The sequence below is a fragment of the Scyliorhinus torazame genome, chromosome 30, assembly GCF_047496885.1.
Source record: "Scyliorhinus torazame isolate Kashiwa2021f chromosome 30, sScyTor2.1, whole genome shotgun sequence".
NCBI classification, from domain to species: Eukaryota; Metazoa; Chordata; class Chondrichthyes; order Carcharhiniformes; family Scyliorhinidae; genus Scyliorhinus; species Scyliorhinus torazame.
The window spans coordinates 12,083,962-12,099,312 of NC_092736.1; the positions used below are offsets into that span (position 1 = coordinate 12,083,962).

The 15,351-nt window shown below is 51.1% G+C and overlaps 1 protein-coding gene across 6 annotated transcripts in view; it reads right to left on the reverse strand.

Annotated features, from left to right (window-relative positions):
• Positions 1–1,515: 1,515 nt before the first annotated feature.
• Positions 1,516–15,351, reverse strand: part of LOC140404381 (sorbitol dehydrogenase-like) — a 47,572-nt gene continuing 33,736 nt past the window's right edge. For all 6 annotated transcript variants that reach the window (XM_072492824.1, XM_072492826.1, XM_072492822.1 and 3 more), the window contains 5 exons: positions 15,159–15,277; positions 12,336–12,401; positions 9,065–9,246; positions 6,251–6,372; positions 1,516–2,244 (listed from right to left, as the gene is read on the reverse strand). In XM_072492824.1, coding sequence (XP_072348925.1) covers positions 2,079–2,244; positions 6,251–6,372; positions 9,065–9,246; positions 12,336–12,401; positions 15,159–15,277 — 655 coding nt within the window. In that variant the 3' untranslated portion in view covers positions 1,516–2,078. The remainder of the gene's footprint in view (positions 2,245–6,250; positions 6,373–9,064; positions 9,247–12,335; positions 12,402–15,158; positions 15,278–15,351) is intronic.

Sequence of the window (15,351 nt, forward strand, 5' to 3'; positions counted from 1 at the left end):
TCATTTATGGAATGTGGGCTTCGCTGGTTAGGCCGGCATTTATTGCCCATCCCTAGATGCCCTTCAGAAGGTGGTGGTGAGTTGCCTTCTTGAACTGCTGCAGTCCTTGGGGTGTAGGTACACCCACTGTGCTATTAGGGAAGAAATTCCAGGATGTTTCCCCAGCGACAGTGAAGGAACCAGGTGGTGGGGTTCCCAGGTATCTGCTGCTCTTGTCCTTCGAGATAGTAGTGGTCGTGAGTTTGGAAGGTGGTGTCTAAGGGACCTTGATGAACCGAGGGCAGCACGGTAGCATAGTGGATAGCACAATTCCTTCACAGCTCCAGGGTCCCAGGTTCGATTCTGGCTTGGGTCACTATCTGTGCGGAGTCTGCACATCCTCCCCGTGTGTGCGTGGGTTTCCTCCGGGTGCTCTGGTTTCCCCCCACAGTCCACAGATGTGCAGGTTAGGTGGATTGGCCACGATAAATTGGCCGTAGTGTCAAAAATTGCCCTTAATGTTGGGTGGGGTTACTGGGTAATGGGGATAGGGTGAAGGTGTTGACCTTGGGTAGGGTGCTCTTTCCAAGAGCCGGTGCAGACTCGATGGGCCGAATGGCCTCCTTCTGCACTGTAAATTCTATGAAATTCTTTGAGTTGCTGCAGTGCATCTTGTAGATGGTGCACACGGCTGCCAGTGTGCTTCGGTGATGGAGGGTTTGAATGTCTGTGGTAGGGGAGCAATCAAGCGGGGCTGCTTTGTCCTGGATGGTATCGAGCTTCTCGAGTGTTGTTGGAGCTGCACTCATCCAGGCAAGTGGAGAGTATTCCATCACACTCCTGACTTGTGCCCTGTAGATGGTGGAGAGGCTTTTGGGGGGGGGGGTTCAGGAGGTGAGTTACTCACTGCAGGATTCCTAGCCTTTGATCTGCCCTGGTAGCCACAGTATTAATATGGCTAGCCCAATTTAGTTTCTGATCATTGGTAACCCCCAGTATGTTGATTGTGGGATATTCAGCGACGGTAATGCCATTGAATATCAATGGGCGATGGTAGGAGATCGTCATTGCCTGGAACTTGTGTGGCACAAATGTAACTTGCCAGTTGTAAGCCCAACCCTGGATAATGCAGATTTTGCTGCATTTGGGCATGGACAGCTTCATTATCTTAGGAGTCGCGAATGGTGCTGAACATTGTCCAGTCATCCGCAAACATCCCCACTTCTAACCTTACGATGGAAGAGAAATCATTGATGAAGCAGCTGAAGATGGTTGGGCCTCGGACACTACTCTGAGGAACTCCTGCAGTGATGTTCTGGGGCTGCTATGATTGACCTCCAACCACCACAACCTTTGTGCCGGGTATGACTCCAACCAGCAGAGAGTTTTCCCCCTGATTCCCATTGACTCCAGTTTAGATCGGGCTTCGCGATGCCACACTCGGTCAAATTCTGCCTTGATGTCCAGGGCAGTCACTCTCACCTCACCTCTGGCATTGTGATTGGGGATTAGTAAAGTCACAAACGTGCGTCCAGATCATTTCTTATCATCTTTATTCCCTTATTTAATCCTTCAGTGAACCATATGATATTGCTGTTGTGTCATTGGCAAGTTCGATGACGCACAGTCAGCATTTACCCAATCAAATGTTTCCCTCGTGTATCACAGTAACTCAAGTATTGTAAATCGGGACTTGCATAAAATTTTGGAAGATTAAACTGACTGAGGTTGAACATTGGGGGAAATTAGTGCAAGGACTTGGGGAGGTGGCGGGGGGAATAACATGAAGAGAAAAAAAACCTTCAAGTTGATCTTGGGACTAGATGACATTCACAAACGGCGTGAGTTGCTGTCACGACAACAACGTCACCAGCACCATCCGTTAAATAACTGCCCACCCCTCTCTCGAGCTGAACTCGCGGCAGCATTCGGGAGAGCTGCGGCACCTAAAAATGAATTAAATCGACTTGATATTGGAAGGAAAGGAAGCTTGGCGGGCAGCTTGCTAACTAACAGTGTTGATTAGACCGGCACAATTATCCCGGTGGACGGCTACTGAATAGTTCCGGCTTCCTGAGAGCATCCACGAAAGATCCGTCTCAGGGACCCTGGTTATTTGGGTCACACTTCAGCATCACTTTGATTCCAACCCCTTTCTTGGTGGTCTCAAAAGCTTCGAGAACCTCTTCCAGGGGGAAGCGATGAGTAACCAGTGGCTTCACGTCAATCCTCTTTGAAGCCAACATGTTAACGGCTACAGGCCACCTAGATTGACAGGAACAAGGGAAGAGAACAAAGTATAATCGCAGTTGTCCATGTCACGATTTTTGCACCTTGATAATCTTCCACGTTCCCCTCGTATGTTTCCGACTGCTGTTCACTTTTACAGTTAAATAAGAAGTCTTGCAACACCAGGTTGAAGTCCCAACAGGTGAGTCGCCTGAGGAAGGAGCTGCGCTCCGAAAGCTAGTTATTCGAAACAAACCTGTTGGGCCTTAACCTGGTGTTGTAAGACTTCTTACTGTGCTCACCCCAGTCCAAATCCGGCATCTCCACATCACAGTTAAATAACAATCTGAAGTTATCCGGCGCCTAATTTATTGCACATTCCGGAAGCATTTCACACAGTGATTACTTTGCACATATTCCTGGGGACGGACATGTCACCATTCCCATCAAGACAAACACAGGAATGCCAAATTTCAAATGATCAGAGCCATTTATACTGCAGGAGCAGAGGCTGCTGATTGGGTGTCAAGTTGGCTCTGTTTGGCTGAGAAATCATTCGGGAGCCTGTAGCTCCCCGTTATTTTTTCCTTGGCAACACATCAGCCAATCAGAGTCAACTTGCTAACCAATCAACTCCCTTTTTCTCCTATAGTATAAATTCTGGTGATTGTTTGAAATTTGGCATTCTTGCATTTGTCCTGACGGGTGCACGATGAAAAGTTTCTGCAACATGTCTCTCTTTTCAGCAATATTCATGTTCCTTACTACCAAGTGATTGTTTCACATCTGCATCAAGGAAAACGGAGGTCTCTTTGCTCAGTAGTTAGCGCCGCTCCCACTAAACAGGAAGGTCCCGGTACAAGTCCCATCCCAGGTCCAGGAATTTCTCCCAACGTTTACCGATACGGTAGACTTAGACCTGAGATGAGGGGGAACTACTTCTTGCAGAGGGGGGGAGGAATTTGTGAAACTCGCTGCCCCACAGTGCGGTGGAGTCTGAGTCATTAAATAGTTTCAAGAAGGAGATAGATATATTTCTGATTTTTTTAAAAACAGGTTAACGGGAAATGGGGAACAGGTGGAGAGGTGGATTTGAGACCAGGAAGAGATCGGCCATGATCTGATTGAATGGCGGAGCAGGCTCGAAGGGCAGAATTTCCTAGTTCTGCTCCTAATTCCTGTGACAGTTATGAACATAGAACATGGGGCTTCCGGTGACGGCGGGCGGGAGGCGGCCGCACAATGGAGGGCTCCCGCTCGGGAACGGCATTTTCGGGGCTTTAAGCCCGGTCCCAGGGTCCACGGAGGCGGCAGAAGCAGGGAGAAGACACGGAGGAGGCACAGTGAAGACACAGGAGGGAAAAAAAAAACAAAGAAAAATGTCGAGGGTGAGCAAAAAAACGGCCGGAAAAAACCCAGCTGGAGGTCCGTCGGGGAGTGGAAAGGTCACCGCGGGGTCACCAGGAAAAATGGAGGCTGGAGCACCAGGGAAGGCCACACTGCTTACGGCTGAAGAAATAACCAAGGTGATGGCTGCGGAATTTGAAAAGCAGTTGGCGCAGATTGCGAAATGCATGGAGACGGTGAGGAAGGAGATGAGGGAGGCTTTGAGTGTGCTGGTGGAGGCGGCGGTTTCCCCGGTGAGGACGGAGGTGGCGAGAGGTGCGAGAGCAAGGGGAGGCGCTGAAGGAAGTGAAGGAGACGTTATTGCAGCACGGTGATCAACTTGCCTCGATGGGGAAAGAGATGCGGAAGGTGATGGACATTAACAAGGATCTGCGAGGAAAAATGGAAGACCTGGAAAATAGATCCAGGCGACAGAACTTGAGGATTGTGGGGCTGCCCGAAGGAGTTGAAGGACCGAAGCCGACTGAGTATTTTGCCGCGATGCTGGCAAAACTATTGGGGGAGGGGGAGGATCCCTCCCGATATGAACTGGATCGGGCTCATCGGTCGTGGAGGCCTGTACCAAAGGCGAGTGAGCCGCCAAGGGCAGTGACTCTGTGCTTCCGTAGGTACAGGGTGAAGGAGAAGGTCCTGAGCTGGGCCAAGCAGAAGCGGGTGGTGCAGTGGGCTGGAGCTGGTATACGTGTATACCAGGACTTTACGGTGGAGCTGGCAAGGAGGCGGGCAGCCTTCAACCGGGTGAAGAGGGCACTGTACATTAGCAAGGTGCGGTGCGGCATTGTATATCCAGCGAAGCTGAGGGTGACTTACAAGCTCAGGGACTTTTATTTTGCAATGGCGGAAGCAGCGGAGGAGTTTGCGAAAGCAGAAGGACTGTGGCAGAACTGACAAATTGAGGAATGGCCATGTGCCGATGTAACCTCATGACTGTATTTTCTTCTTTTTTGTATCACTGCGCGCGGGTGTAGAGATTAAAGGAGCCAAGGTGGTATATATTTGGACAAGGGAAGGGACGGGACTTTCACTCGAAATGAGAGTTCTTTGGGGTGTAGGTGGATATGCGGGGTTTGTGTGCTAAAAGGGGATCTTTGGGCTTTCCTGGGGCCGGGCAAGTGGGAAAGAGACCCGGGCGGGGGCCTCCACGCTGGCCAGTTTGTGCCGGCCAGTGAACGGGAGTGAGGTGGGGGGAGGGGCTGCGGCCATCGGACATGGCAGAACAGGGTCCGAGTGGTCTAGCCGGGGTGGAAAGTTGGGGGGGGGAAGGAACCGAGGTTGGGGGGAGGAGTTTTACAAGAGGCAGTGGATGGAAGGAGCTGGAGACCTGGGGTGGGGGGTGGGGGTGGGGGTGGGAGCTGTGTAAGATTAAGGGTGACTACGGATAATCCCTGATTCCTTTTTGTCATTTGTTTATGTAAACATGCGGGTTGAGGTTTGGGGGTTGGTGGGTAGATGGGATCGTTGTTGTTATTATGGGGACTGACATATCTTGCTGATTATTGTTTATTGTTGATGGATGTAAATTTGGGAGAAAATGTGAAAATGGAGGAGAATAAAAAAAAATTCTTTTTAAAAAGAACATAGAACATACAGTGCAGAAGGAGGCCATTCGGCCCATCGAGTCTGCACCGACCCACTTAAGCCCTCACTTCCACCCTATCCCCGTAACCCAATAACCCCTCCTAACCTTTTGGTCAGTAAGGGCAATTTATCACGGCCAATCCACCTAACCTGCACGTCTTTGGACTATAGGAGGAAACCGGAGCACCCGGAGGAAACCCACGCAGACACGGGGAGAACGTGCAGACTCCGCACAGACAGTGACCCAGCGGGGAATCGAACCCGGAATCTTGCAGCTGTGAAGCCACAGTGCTAACCACTTGTGCTGCCTTGCTGCCCGTTCTATTAATAGACGAATGATTCAGCATTTTCTATAACTTATGAAATATTCAGTGTGTGTTAAATGCATTTAATCATATTCATGGGGCCATAGTTAGTGAACAAGCAAGGGCAGCACGGTAGCACAATGGTTAGCACAGTTGCTTCACAGCTCCAGGGTCGATTCCCGGCTTGGGTCACTGTCTGTGCGGAGTCTGCACGTTCTCCCCATGTGTGCGTGGGTTTCCTCCCACAGTCCAAAGATGTGCAGGTTAGGTGGATTGGCCATGCTAAAAAAATTGCCCTTAGTGTCCAAAATTGCCCTTAAGTGTTGGGTGGGGTTACTGTGTTCGGGAGGAGGTGTGGACCTTAGGTCGGGTGCTCTTTCCAAGAGCCGGTGCAGACTCGATGGGATGCATGGCCTCCTTCTGCACTGTAAATTCTAAGCCCAATTTCAATCTTGCGACCCCCTGATCAGCCTCGGTTTCCCACCACTGATCTTGGCCGATTGATTTTTTTTTTTTCCCTCCCTTCGATTGTACTAATTAAACTCAAATCCTGAGCGGATTACATCAAAGAAGCTCGCTCACCGGACAGGTCATGAAGGAAAGTCCATCTGGAATTTACCCAAGGGTTCTTCTCACTAACTACGTGCCCACCTGGGATTTCCACTGAAGCTATGAAGGTTGATTGAGTGAACCCCATAGTTTATTTTGCCAATAAAGGTTGAAAATGTGCATTTAATTTTCTTAGCACTTACGTATTACAGTATCGGAAAACCCCTCGTACATCGACCTCTCGTATTATTAGGTCTAAGACAGGAATATTTGCTGAAGGTTTACCCATACCGACGAGTACTAACACCCCTCCGGACTTGGTAGCCTGAGGAAAAAATATAAAATACATGCGATAAACGACGTATCTTCGCTCAAAATTCATCTGTCAAAACCGCTTCTCCCTCCACCCTAAAAGGATTCCGCAGTCTGCAATCATAGCGAAGGAACTCTCTTCGTCAAGATGTCCCCATCAATTTTCTTTCATAAATTCAATCACAGGTTCTGCTTTTTGATATTTAATAGCCTTTTTCATTCGGGATACAGAACAGTTTCAGGAATACGCCACTATCTCGAATTGCTTTAATAATGGGCTAACTTCTCCGCTTGGGAGACTAAGTGTTGCCGACTGGACTGAAATGCGGTTCGCGTTCCCGTTGGGGGGCGCTATGTCTGGAGCAATTCAGGACATGATAATGGGCTAGCATTCTGCTGCCGCACATTCCGAGAAATTCCCGGCCCAGTGGCTGTTCTAACCACTGGGGACTGGATTTGATATCAAAGAACCTGGCAGCTGGAGCCGTTTTTAAGCACTCCACTTACCACCCACTCACTGCTCACAAAAGACCTGCCTCCGAGGCCGGGGGGTCCGAGTTGGACCCACAGTTCCATTGCCAGTGAGGAGCGGAGGGACACCCGCTTCCCCAGCGTGGGCCGCGGGGACTCAAGCCTGCCCTCCTGAACACTGCTCGGGAGGTGGTGGGAGAGGCAGTCAGCGCTGCCTGCCTCACCAGCAGGAGATCCGAGGAGTGGGGGGGGGGGCACTGGCACTGGTAAGGCCTCTGCCCCGAGAGGGGCAGAAGCCTTACGGTAGCATAGTGGTTAGCACAGTAGCATAGTGGTTAGCACAATGGCTTCACAGCGCCAGGGTCCCAGGTTCGATTCCGGCTTGGGTCACTGTCTGTGCGGAGTCTGCACGTTCTCCCCGTGTCTGCGTGGGTTTCCCCCGGGCGCTCCGGTTTCCTCCCGCAGTCCAAAGATGTGCAGGGATAGGTGAATTGGCCATGCTAAATGGCCCTTAGTGTCCAAAAATGGTAAGGTGGGGTTACGGGGATAGGGTGGAAGTGTGGGGACAGGGTGGAGATATGGGGTTAGGCAGGGTGCTCTTTTCAAGGGCCGGTGCAGACTCGATGGGCCGAATGGCCTCCTTCTGCACTCTAAATTCTGTGATTCTGTGAACCAGGATGGGTTCCAAAGGCCACAGTGCAGGTGTCCTCTGTTTGGGGTGAGCTCCGCTGATCCCCGGCTTCTTCTGCAATGGGGCATTTGAAGGACACAGGCAGCACCCAGCAGTGTGAGCAGCCACGGGCCTGTATGTAGGTGTGGGACTCGAAACCAGAGCTTCTGGCTTCAGAGGCAGGGACGGTACCCACAGCGCCTCAAGTCCTCTGACTGACTGGACAGCGTGCAGAATTAAATAGATGCAGGAAATCTGAAACTAAAAACAGAAACGTACTGGAGATACTCGGCAGAACGGATGAAAGGTTACAGTCAAATTTTACCGCAGGCGGCTTCCTAATTGCACTGAGGGGACCGCAGCTCGAACGCCGTCGCCTCGAAATATGGGCTGTTAAGGGGCTGGTTTAGCTCACTGGGCTAAATCGCTGGCTTTTAAAGCAGACCAAGGCAGGCCAGCAGCACGGTTCAATTCCCGCACCAGCCCCCCCGAACAGGCGCCGGAATGTGGCGACTAGGGGCTTTTCACAGTAACGTCATTGAAGCCTACTTGTGACAATAAGCGATTTTCATTTTTCATTTCATTTCAACAGGAACAGGAAAGGTGCCGTGGGAGGGTGGAGGCCACCGGGAGCTGGGCCAGGTCAATTTTTCTTTTTAATTAATTAAAGTTCAGGGGGCCGATGGTCAGATGGAAAAGGCAGGGAGTGGGTTGGGGGCGCAGATTCTGATTGCCTTCACTGACCGCAGGCACCCCCCCCCCTTTGAGCCGCTGGGCCTGGCAATCCCACCCCCAAACCCCCCACGGGGGACGCCTCGAGTCAGCTCCATGGGGGGAGGGGGGGAGATGGTGGCAAAGCGATAATGTAACTGGACTCGTAATCCAGATACCCAGGCTAAGGCTCGAGAGGCAAGAGTTCAAAACCTGGGTGGAATTTAAATTCAAAGAATTAAAAGCTAGTTTCTGTAGTGGCGACCTTGACAACTATTGGCGATTGCTGTACAAACCCCATCTGGTTCACGCTTTAGGGGGAAGGAAATCTGCCGTCCTTACCCTGTCTGGCCGACATGTGACTCCAGACCGGCAGCAGTGTGGTTGACTCTGAAGTGCCCCCGAAATGGCCCAGTCAGACCCTCAGTTCAAGGGCAATGAGGGATGGGCAACGAATGCTGAGGGTGACTGTCTGCGCGGAGACTGCACATTCTCTCTGCGTTGGGTTTGCTCCGGGCGCTCCGGTTTCCTCCCACAAGTCCAAAGAGGTGCGGATTAGGTGGGTTGACCATGCTGAATTATTGCCCCTTAGTGTCCAAAAAGGTTAGGTGGGGTTACTGGGATAGGGTGGAGGTGTGGGCGCAAGTAGGCTGCTCTTTCCAAGGGCTGGTGCAGACTCGATGGGCTGAATGGTCTCCTTCTGCACAGTGAAGTCTATGACAAAATGGCCCCTAATTGACCCGTTAATTATACTAATTGGCTGCCTGCCACCTTGTATTCAATTAGTTTGACTAAAATGACAGAGGTACCCACCCATCTTACTTTGAACACCGGCATCAGCTCCCATACTCACATAGACTCCGGCCTGCTCGCACAACTCTGTTCCGGTACATTCGATGGATACGTCGGGCATTGCTCCACCCAGAGCTTGCTTCACTTTCTGACCCAGCTCCTTGGCACTCGTGCCCCTGTCGACCGCAATGGTGAAACTGGCTCCCAGCTGCTTAGCCTTCTCCAGCCGACCCATTGACAAATCTGAAACGGTACAACGGGGGCAGGAGTCACGCGGGGCGACATTTGCGATTTTGACAGTAAGTGAAGACGCAGGAGGCCACTTGAGGCGGAACGAACAACAAAGAGACCGAACCCGAGTCTTTGGACAAGGGCTACTTTTATTGTCTACGTTACGCACTTCGGAGATATGGACAACTAACAAAGAGGGTATTGAGAAACTGAATGTAAGATAGGGTCCGGTAAAGTCGCCACAGTCCCAGGTGACCAGGGGCTGCTTTCCCCTTTTGAGAGAGAGAGCTGACTGGTGGTGATTTAACCTGAGGGTCATCACACCTCAGGTGACGGGCAAGGTTCAGAAGGGTGGCACGATAGCATAGTGGCACCCAGGCCGCAGCTTGCCCACCACTGACCAAACAGGTAGCACAGTGGTTAGCACTGTTGCTCCACAGCGCCAGGGTCCCAGGTTCTATTCCCAGCTTGGGTCACTGCCTGTGCGGAGTCTGCACGTTCTCCCCGTGTCTGCGTGGGTTTCCTCCGGGTGCCCCGGTTTCCTCCCACTAGTCCAGAAGGACGTGCTGTTAGGTGAATTGGACATTCTGAATTCTCCCTCTGTGCATCCACTATGCACGCGGTCGACAAGATCCTCCCCTTTCAGGTCACGAGCGATCCATCGGACGTCGCTCTGGCCGCCACCCTCAACCAGGCAGGTCGACCCGTGGCATTCTTTTCCTGCACCCTGCACGCCTCCGAAATCCGGAAAGGAGGCCCAAGCCATCTTTGAAGCTGTGCAGCATTGGAGACATTACCTGGCCGGCAGGAGATTCACTCCCCTCACTGATCAACGGACGGCTGCCTTCATGTTTAATAATGCACAGCGGGGCAAGATCAAAACTGATAAAATCTTAAGGTGGAGGATCGAGCTCTCCACCTACAATTACGAGATTTTGTATCGCCCCGGGAAGCTCAACGAGCCCCCCAATGCCCTATCCCGAGGTACATGTGCCAGCGCACAAGTGGACCGACTCCAGGCCCTACACGATGGTCTCTGTCACCCAGGGGTCACCCGGTTCTTTCACTTCATAAAGGCCCGCAACCTGCCCTACTCCATTGCGGAGGTCAGGACTGTCACCAGAAACTGCCAGGTCTGCGCGGAGTGCAAACCGCACTTCTACTGGCCAGACCGGCGCACCTGGTGAAGGCCTCCCGTCCCTTTGAACGTCTCAGCATGGACTTCAAAGGGCCCCTCCCCTCCACCAACCGAAACACGTACTTCCTGAATGTGGTCGGTGAATATCCAGATTCCCCTTCGCCATCCCATGCCCCGATATGACGTCTGCCACGGTCATTAAAGCACTCAACACCATCTTCACCCTATTCGGTTTCCCCGCTTACGTCCACAGCGACCGGGAATCCTCCTTTATGAGTGATGAGCTGCGTCGGTTCCTGCTCAGCAAGGGCATTGCCTCGAGCAGGACGACCAGCTACAACCCCCGGGGAAATGGGCAGGTGGAGAGGGAGAACGGAATGGTCTGGAAGGCCGTCCTGCTGGCCCTGCGGTCTAAAAATCTCCCGGTCTCCTGCTGGCAGGAGGTCCTCCCCGACGCGCTCCACTCCATCCGATTGCTACTCTGCACTGCGACTAATGAAGCCCCCCATGAACGTCTCCTTGCCTTCCCTAGCTAGTCCACCTCCGGGGTTTCGCTCGCAACGTGGCTGGCAGCTCCAGGACCCGTCCTCCGCAAACACGTGCGGCTCCACAAGGCGGACCCGTTGGTCGAAAGGGTCCAACTGCTGCATGCGAACCCGCAGTACGCCTACATGGCGTACCCCGACGGCCGCCAGGACAGTCTCCCTCAGGGACCTGGCACCAGCTGGATCCCCACCCACGGCCCAACACCACCCGACAACCCCTCTCCCTCCCCCCCCACCCCCTCCGATTGCCCCGGTGCCACCCACCCTCCCCTCAGCGCACCTCACTACAGTCCCCGCCCCAGGACGATCTGTCCTCCCACTGGTTCCACCCGGGGATGAAGATGTGGTCAACACGCTCCCGGTGTCACAGGCGACCAAGTCGGCGCCTGCATCACCACCGGCATGAGGCGCTCACAGCGGAGGATCAAGGCACCTGACCGGCTAAATTTGTAAATTTTCACCAGACTGTAACCTTTAAATCCTCACAAACCTGTAAATAGTTTTCCACCACCCCCGCTGGACTCTTTTTTAATAGGGGGTGAATGTGGTAGTCACCACTGTTTGTATAATAGTTGTATTAGAGGAAATACGGTAAGGCTCCTGTACTACAGGTACGGGGGTAGATCCCTGCTTGCTGGCTCCGCCCAGTAGGCAGAGTATAAATGTGTGTGCACACCAAGCTGCTCCCATTTCTGGTAGCAACTGCAGGAGGCCACACATCTCTGCTTAATAAAGCCTCAATTACTCTCTACTCTCGTCTCGTCGTAATTGATAGAGCATCAGTACCCAAACAGGCGCCGGGGCTGGTTTAGCACACTGGGCTAAATTGCTGGCTTTTAAAGCAGACCAAGGCAGCACGGTTCAATTCCCGTACCAGCCTCCCCGAACAGGCGCCGGAATATGGCAACTAGGGGCTTTTCACAGTAACTTCATTGAAGCCTGCTTGTGACAATGAGCGATTTTCATTTTTTCATTTTCGGAGTGTGGCGACTAACCACTGTGCTACCGTACTGCCCATCATATTTGCAAAGCAACTGTTTAAAACTGAATAAGAAGCTTGTATAGGGAAACACCAGACTGTGGCAGGGATTGATTTATTTTTCTCCAAGGAGCTGACACAAGACATGTTGAGCCGAATGGTTCCATTCTGTGGCTGCAAGGCAGAGACAATTCTCTGCGTGAATTCCTGAAGGAGAGAAGAATTAGAGCTACGCAACGTGAAAATTATGCCTTCTATTATCATTTTTGGTGTTCTGCTGTGACCTGGTAAGACGTGCAAAATGCATTGTCCACGTTTCAATCTTGAGATGAGTGACAATAATCCATGACAGACCAACAGTGAGCCGATTCTGCATGGGGCAGACTTTATTTTTGCATTTTCAATTTGGAGAGAGACACAAAACGAACAACTCACTCACCGCAGATCACAATCTGAGACGCGCCCATGGATTTGGAAACGAGCAGATTCACAAGCCCAATCGTCCCTTTGGTTCAAAAGAGATTATCCATCAGAAAAAACATTGGTCAGGTACAGGGTGGAAATAAAAACAACATCAGGATAAACTTCCCTGGTACAAGGCCTTAATTTAACAGATTTGGAGAAGGTTCTGGACACATACAGGCCACACTGCGCAAGGACGGCAGCTTTCCTTCCCAAAAGGGAGCGGACCGGATCGGATTTCACAACAATCATTAATCATTTCATGGTCGCCACGGAGACTAGCTTTGCATTCCACATTTAATGAATTGAATTTACACTCTACCTGCGGCTGTGGTGGGATTTGAACCCATGCCCCCAGAGCATCAGCCTGGGCTTCTGCATTACTAGTCTCAATACCGCTACACCACCATTGTTACCCGAAATATTGTCCATCTTATGAAGCATCTTTTCACTTTTTTAAATAATTACTTTTCTTCCCCATCGCTCTCGTTCTCTATGAAGTCCCAGGAAGCTGGGCGGTAGGGTGAGTGCTGGTGTATTTATTATATACGCAGAGTAAAATCCCGTTGGGACAACGAACATGCCGGTCCCTTTTATACAATGTTCTTACGAGCCACAGCAGGGCGGGCCTCCGGCCACTAGGGGGAATCACATACTCCTCCACCAGTCCCCCAGGGAGATCAATCCAGTGTATCCCCGTGTCATGATCGTGATGAATGGCGGAGCAAGCTCGAAAGGCCAAAAGGCCTCCTCCTGCTCCTATCTTCTATATATCTATGACCTCATGGGGGTAACTATATTTTCCAACAAAATTAATGCAGTCAGATGTGCCCCTCCCGGGCTGCGAGGTATGTGGAAACGCACTTTTTCTGCTCCTCTACAATAATGATTCATGTTTATATGGCGTCCTTGATGTAATAAAACATTCCAAGGTGTTTCACAGGGGCATTGTAAATCAAAACATGAGCCACACATAAGGAGATATTGGGCCAGGTGACCAAAAGTTTAGAACATGGAACATAGAACAGTACAGCACAGTACAGGCCCTTCAGCCCACGATGTTGTCCGACCATTTATCCTAATCTAAGATCAACCTGACCTACACCTGTTCAATTTACTGCTGTCCATGTGCCTGCCTAAGAGTCGCTTAAATGTCCTGAATGACTCTGACTCCACCACCTCTGCTGGCAGTGCATTCCACACACCCATCACTCTCTGTGTGAAGAACCTACCTCTGACATCTCCCCTTCTTCCAATCACTTTAAAATTATGTCCCCTCGTGACAGCCATTTCCACCCTGGGGAAGTCTCTGGCTATCCACTCTATCCATGCCTCTCATCACCTTGTGCACCTCTATCAAGTCACCGCTCTGCCTTCTTCGCTCCAGTGAGAAAAGCCCTAGCGACCTCAACCTTTCTTCACAAGACATGCCCTCCAGTCCAGGCAGCAGCCTGGTAAATCTCCTCTGTACCCTCTCCAAAGCATTCACATCCTTCCTATAATGAGGCGACCAGAACTGGACACAATATTCCAAGTGTGGTCTAGCTAGGGTTTTATAAAGCTGCAGCAAAACCTCGCGGCTCGAAAACTCAATCTGCCTGTTAATGAAAGCCAGCACACCACACGCCTTCTGAACAACCCTGGAGGCAACTTTGAGGGACCTATGTACGTGGACCCCAAGATCCCTCTGTTCCTCCACACTTCCAAGAATCCTGCCTTTAACCCTGTATTCAGCATTGCTCGGAGACATTTGACAGAACCTCGTGGAGGCCACGGGAATCTAGGCCACCAGCTGGAGAGCCCTCGAGAGGCCCACGACTCCTCTTTGGGAAGGCTACAGGGGAGGGTGCAAGATTCCACCCTTAAGTTTTAAGAAGCATCTTCAAAGTGAGGAAAGAGAGAGGCTGGGAGAGCATTCCAGAGCTTGGGGCCCAGGCAGCCGAAGGAGCGGGCACCGATGATTAAAGTCGGGGAGTGCAAGAGACCAGAATTAGAGCAACACAGAGATCGTGAAAGGTTGCAGGGCTGCCGTGGGGGTTGAGTAATTTAATCCCGTAGGTCATTATAGCATGGTAGCACAGTGGTTAGCACTATTGCTTCACAGTGCCAGGGACCCAGGTTCGAATCCCAGCTTGGGTCGCTGTCTGTGCGGAGTCTGCACATTCTCCCTGTAGCTGCGTGCGTTTCCTGAGAAAGTTGGTCAGAAGTGTTTCAACCTTGAAGGGAATAGGAGCTCTCTCTCTCTCTGCTGAAGTAAAGCACTGCTTTATTGTTCTAAAACCAGTGAGTCCCTGGCACACCTTTCCTACTGTATAGTTGAAATGATCTTGAGTCAATAAAGTAGTCAGCCTTGCCAGAGAAAACCCTCTCAAGCTTAGAAGGAAGGAGCATCAAAGCAAAAGCTTGAACCCTGGAAAGACTTTGACCGAAAACCATCATCATACACTGGAGGGAGATCTTTTATCCTTTTTACTTGATCATATTTTCTTCCCTCTCCAACCCTCTCTATGTTGTCTGCCTGTGTGTGCTTACATAGAGTGGGCGAGTTGAAAGGGAGGTGGGTGGATGAAGGTAGTCAGTTACATGTTTGCCATTTTACTTATTTTGCCAGTAAATAATAAAAGGTTATTTGTGTCACATTTACAAACTGATGACTATGGTCTATTGGTTGATCTCAGCCAAGGTCCTCGGGTATATTAAAATAACATCCAATTTCACTTGTGTTGGGACTCTGGGTCAAGTGGGGCTGGAATTGATCGCGCACCAGCCCAGGGGGCCGTGACAACCGTGCATGACTTACCTGCCCCTAATATGAAGACTTTGCTGCCAATTGTCACCCCACCTCTGCGACACGCATGAATAGCAACTGAAAGGGGCTCAATCATTGCACCTTCCTCAAAGCTCACGGATTCAGGCAGCCTGAAACAAGAAACACCAGAAACACTAACCGTTCCAGACATAAACCAATCTGAAAACAAGAGATATTGTTATCA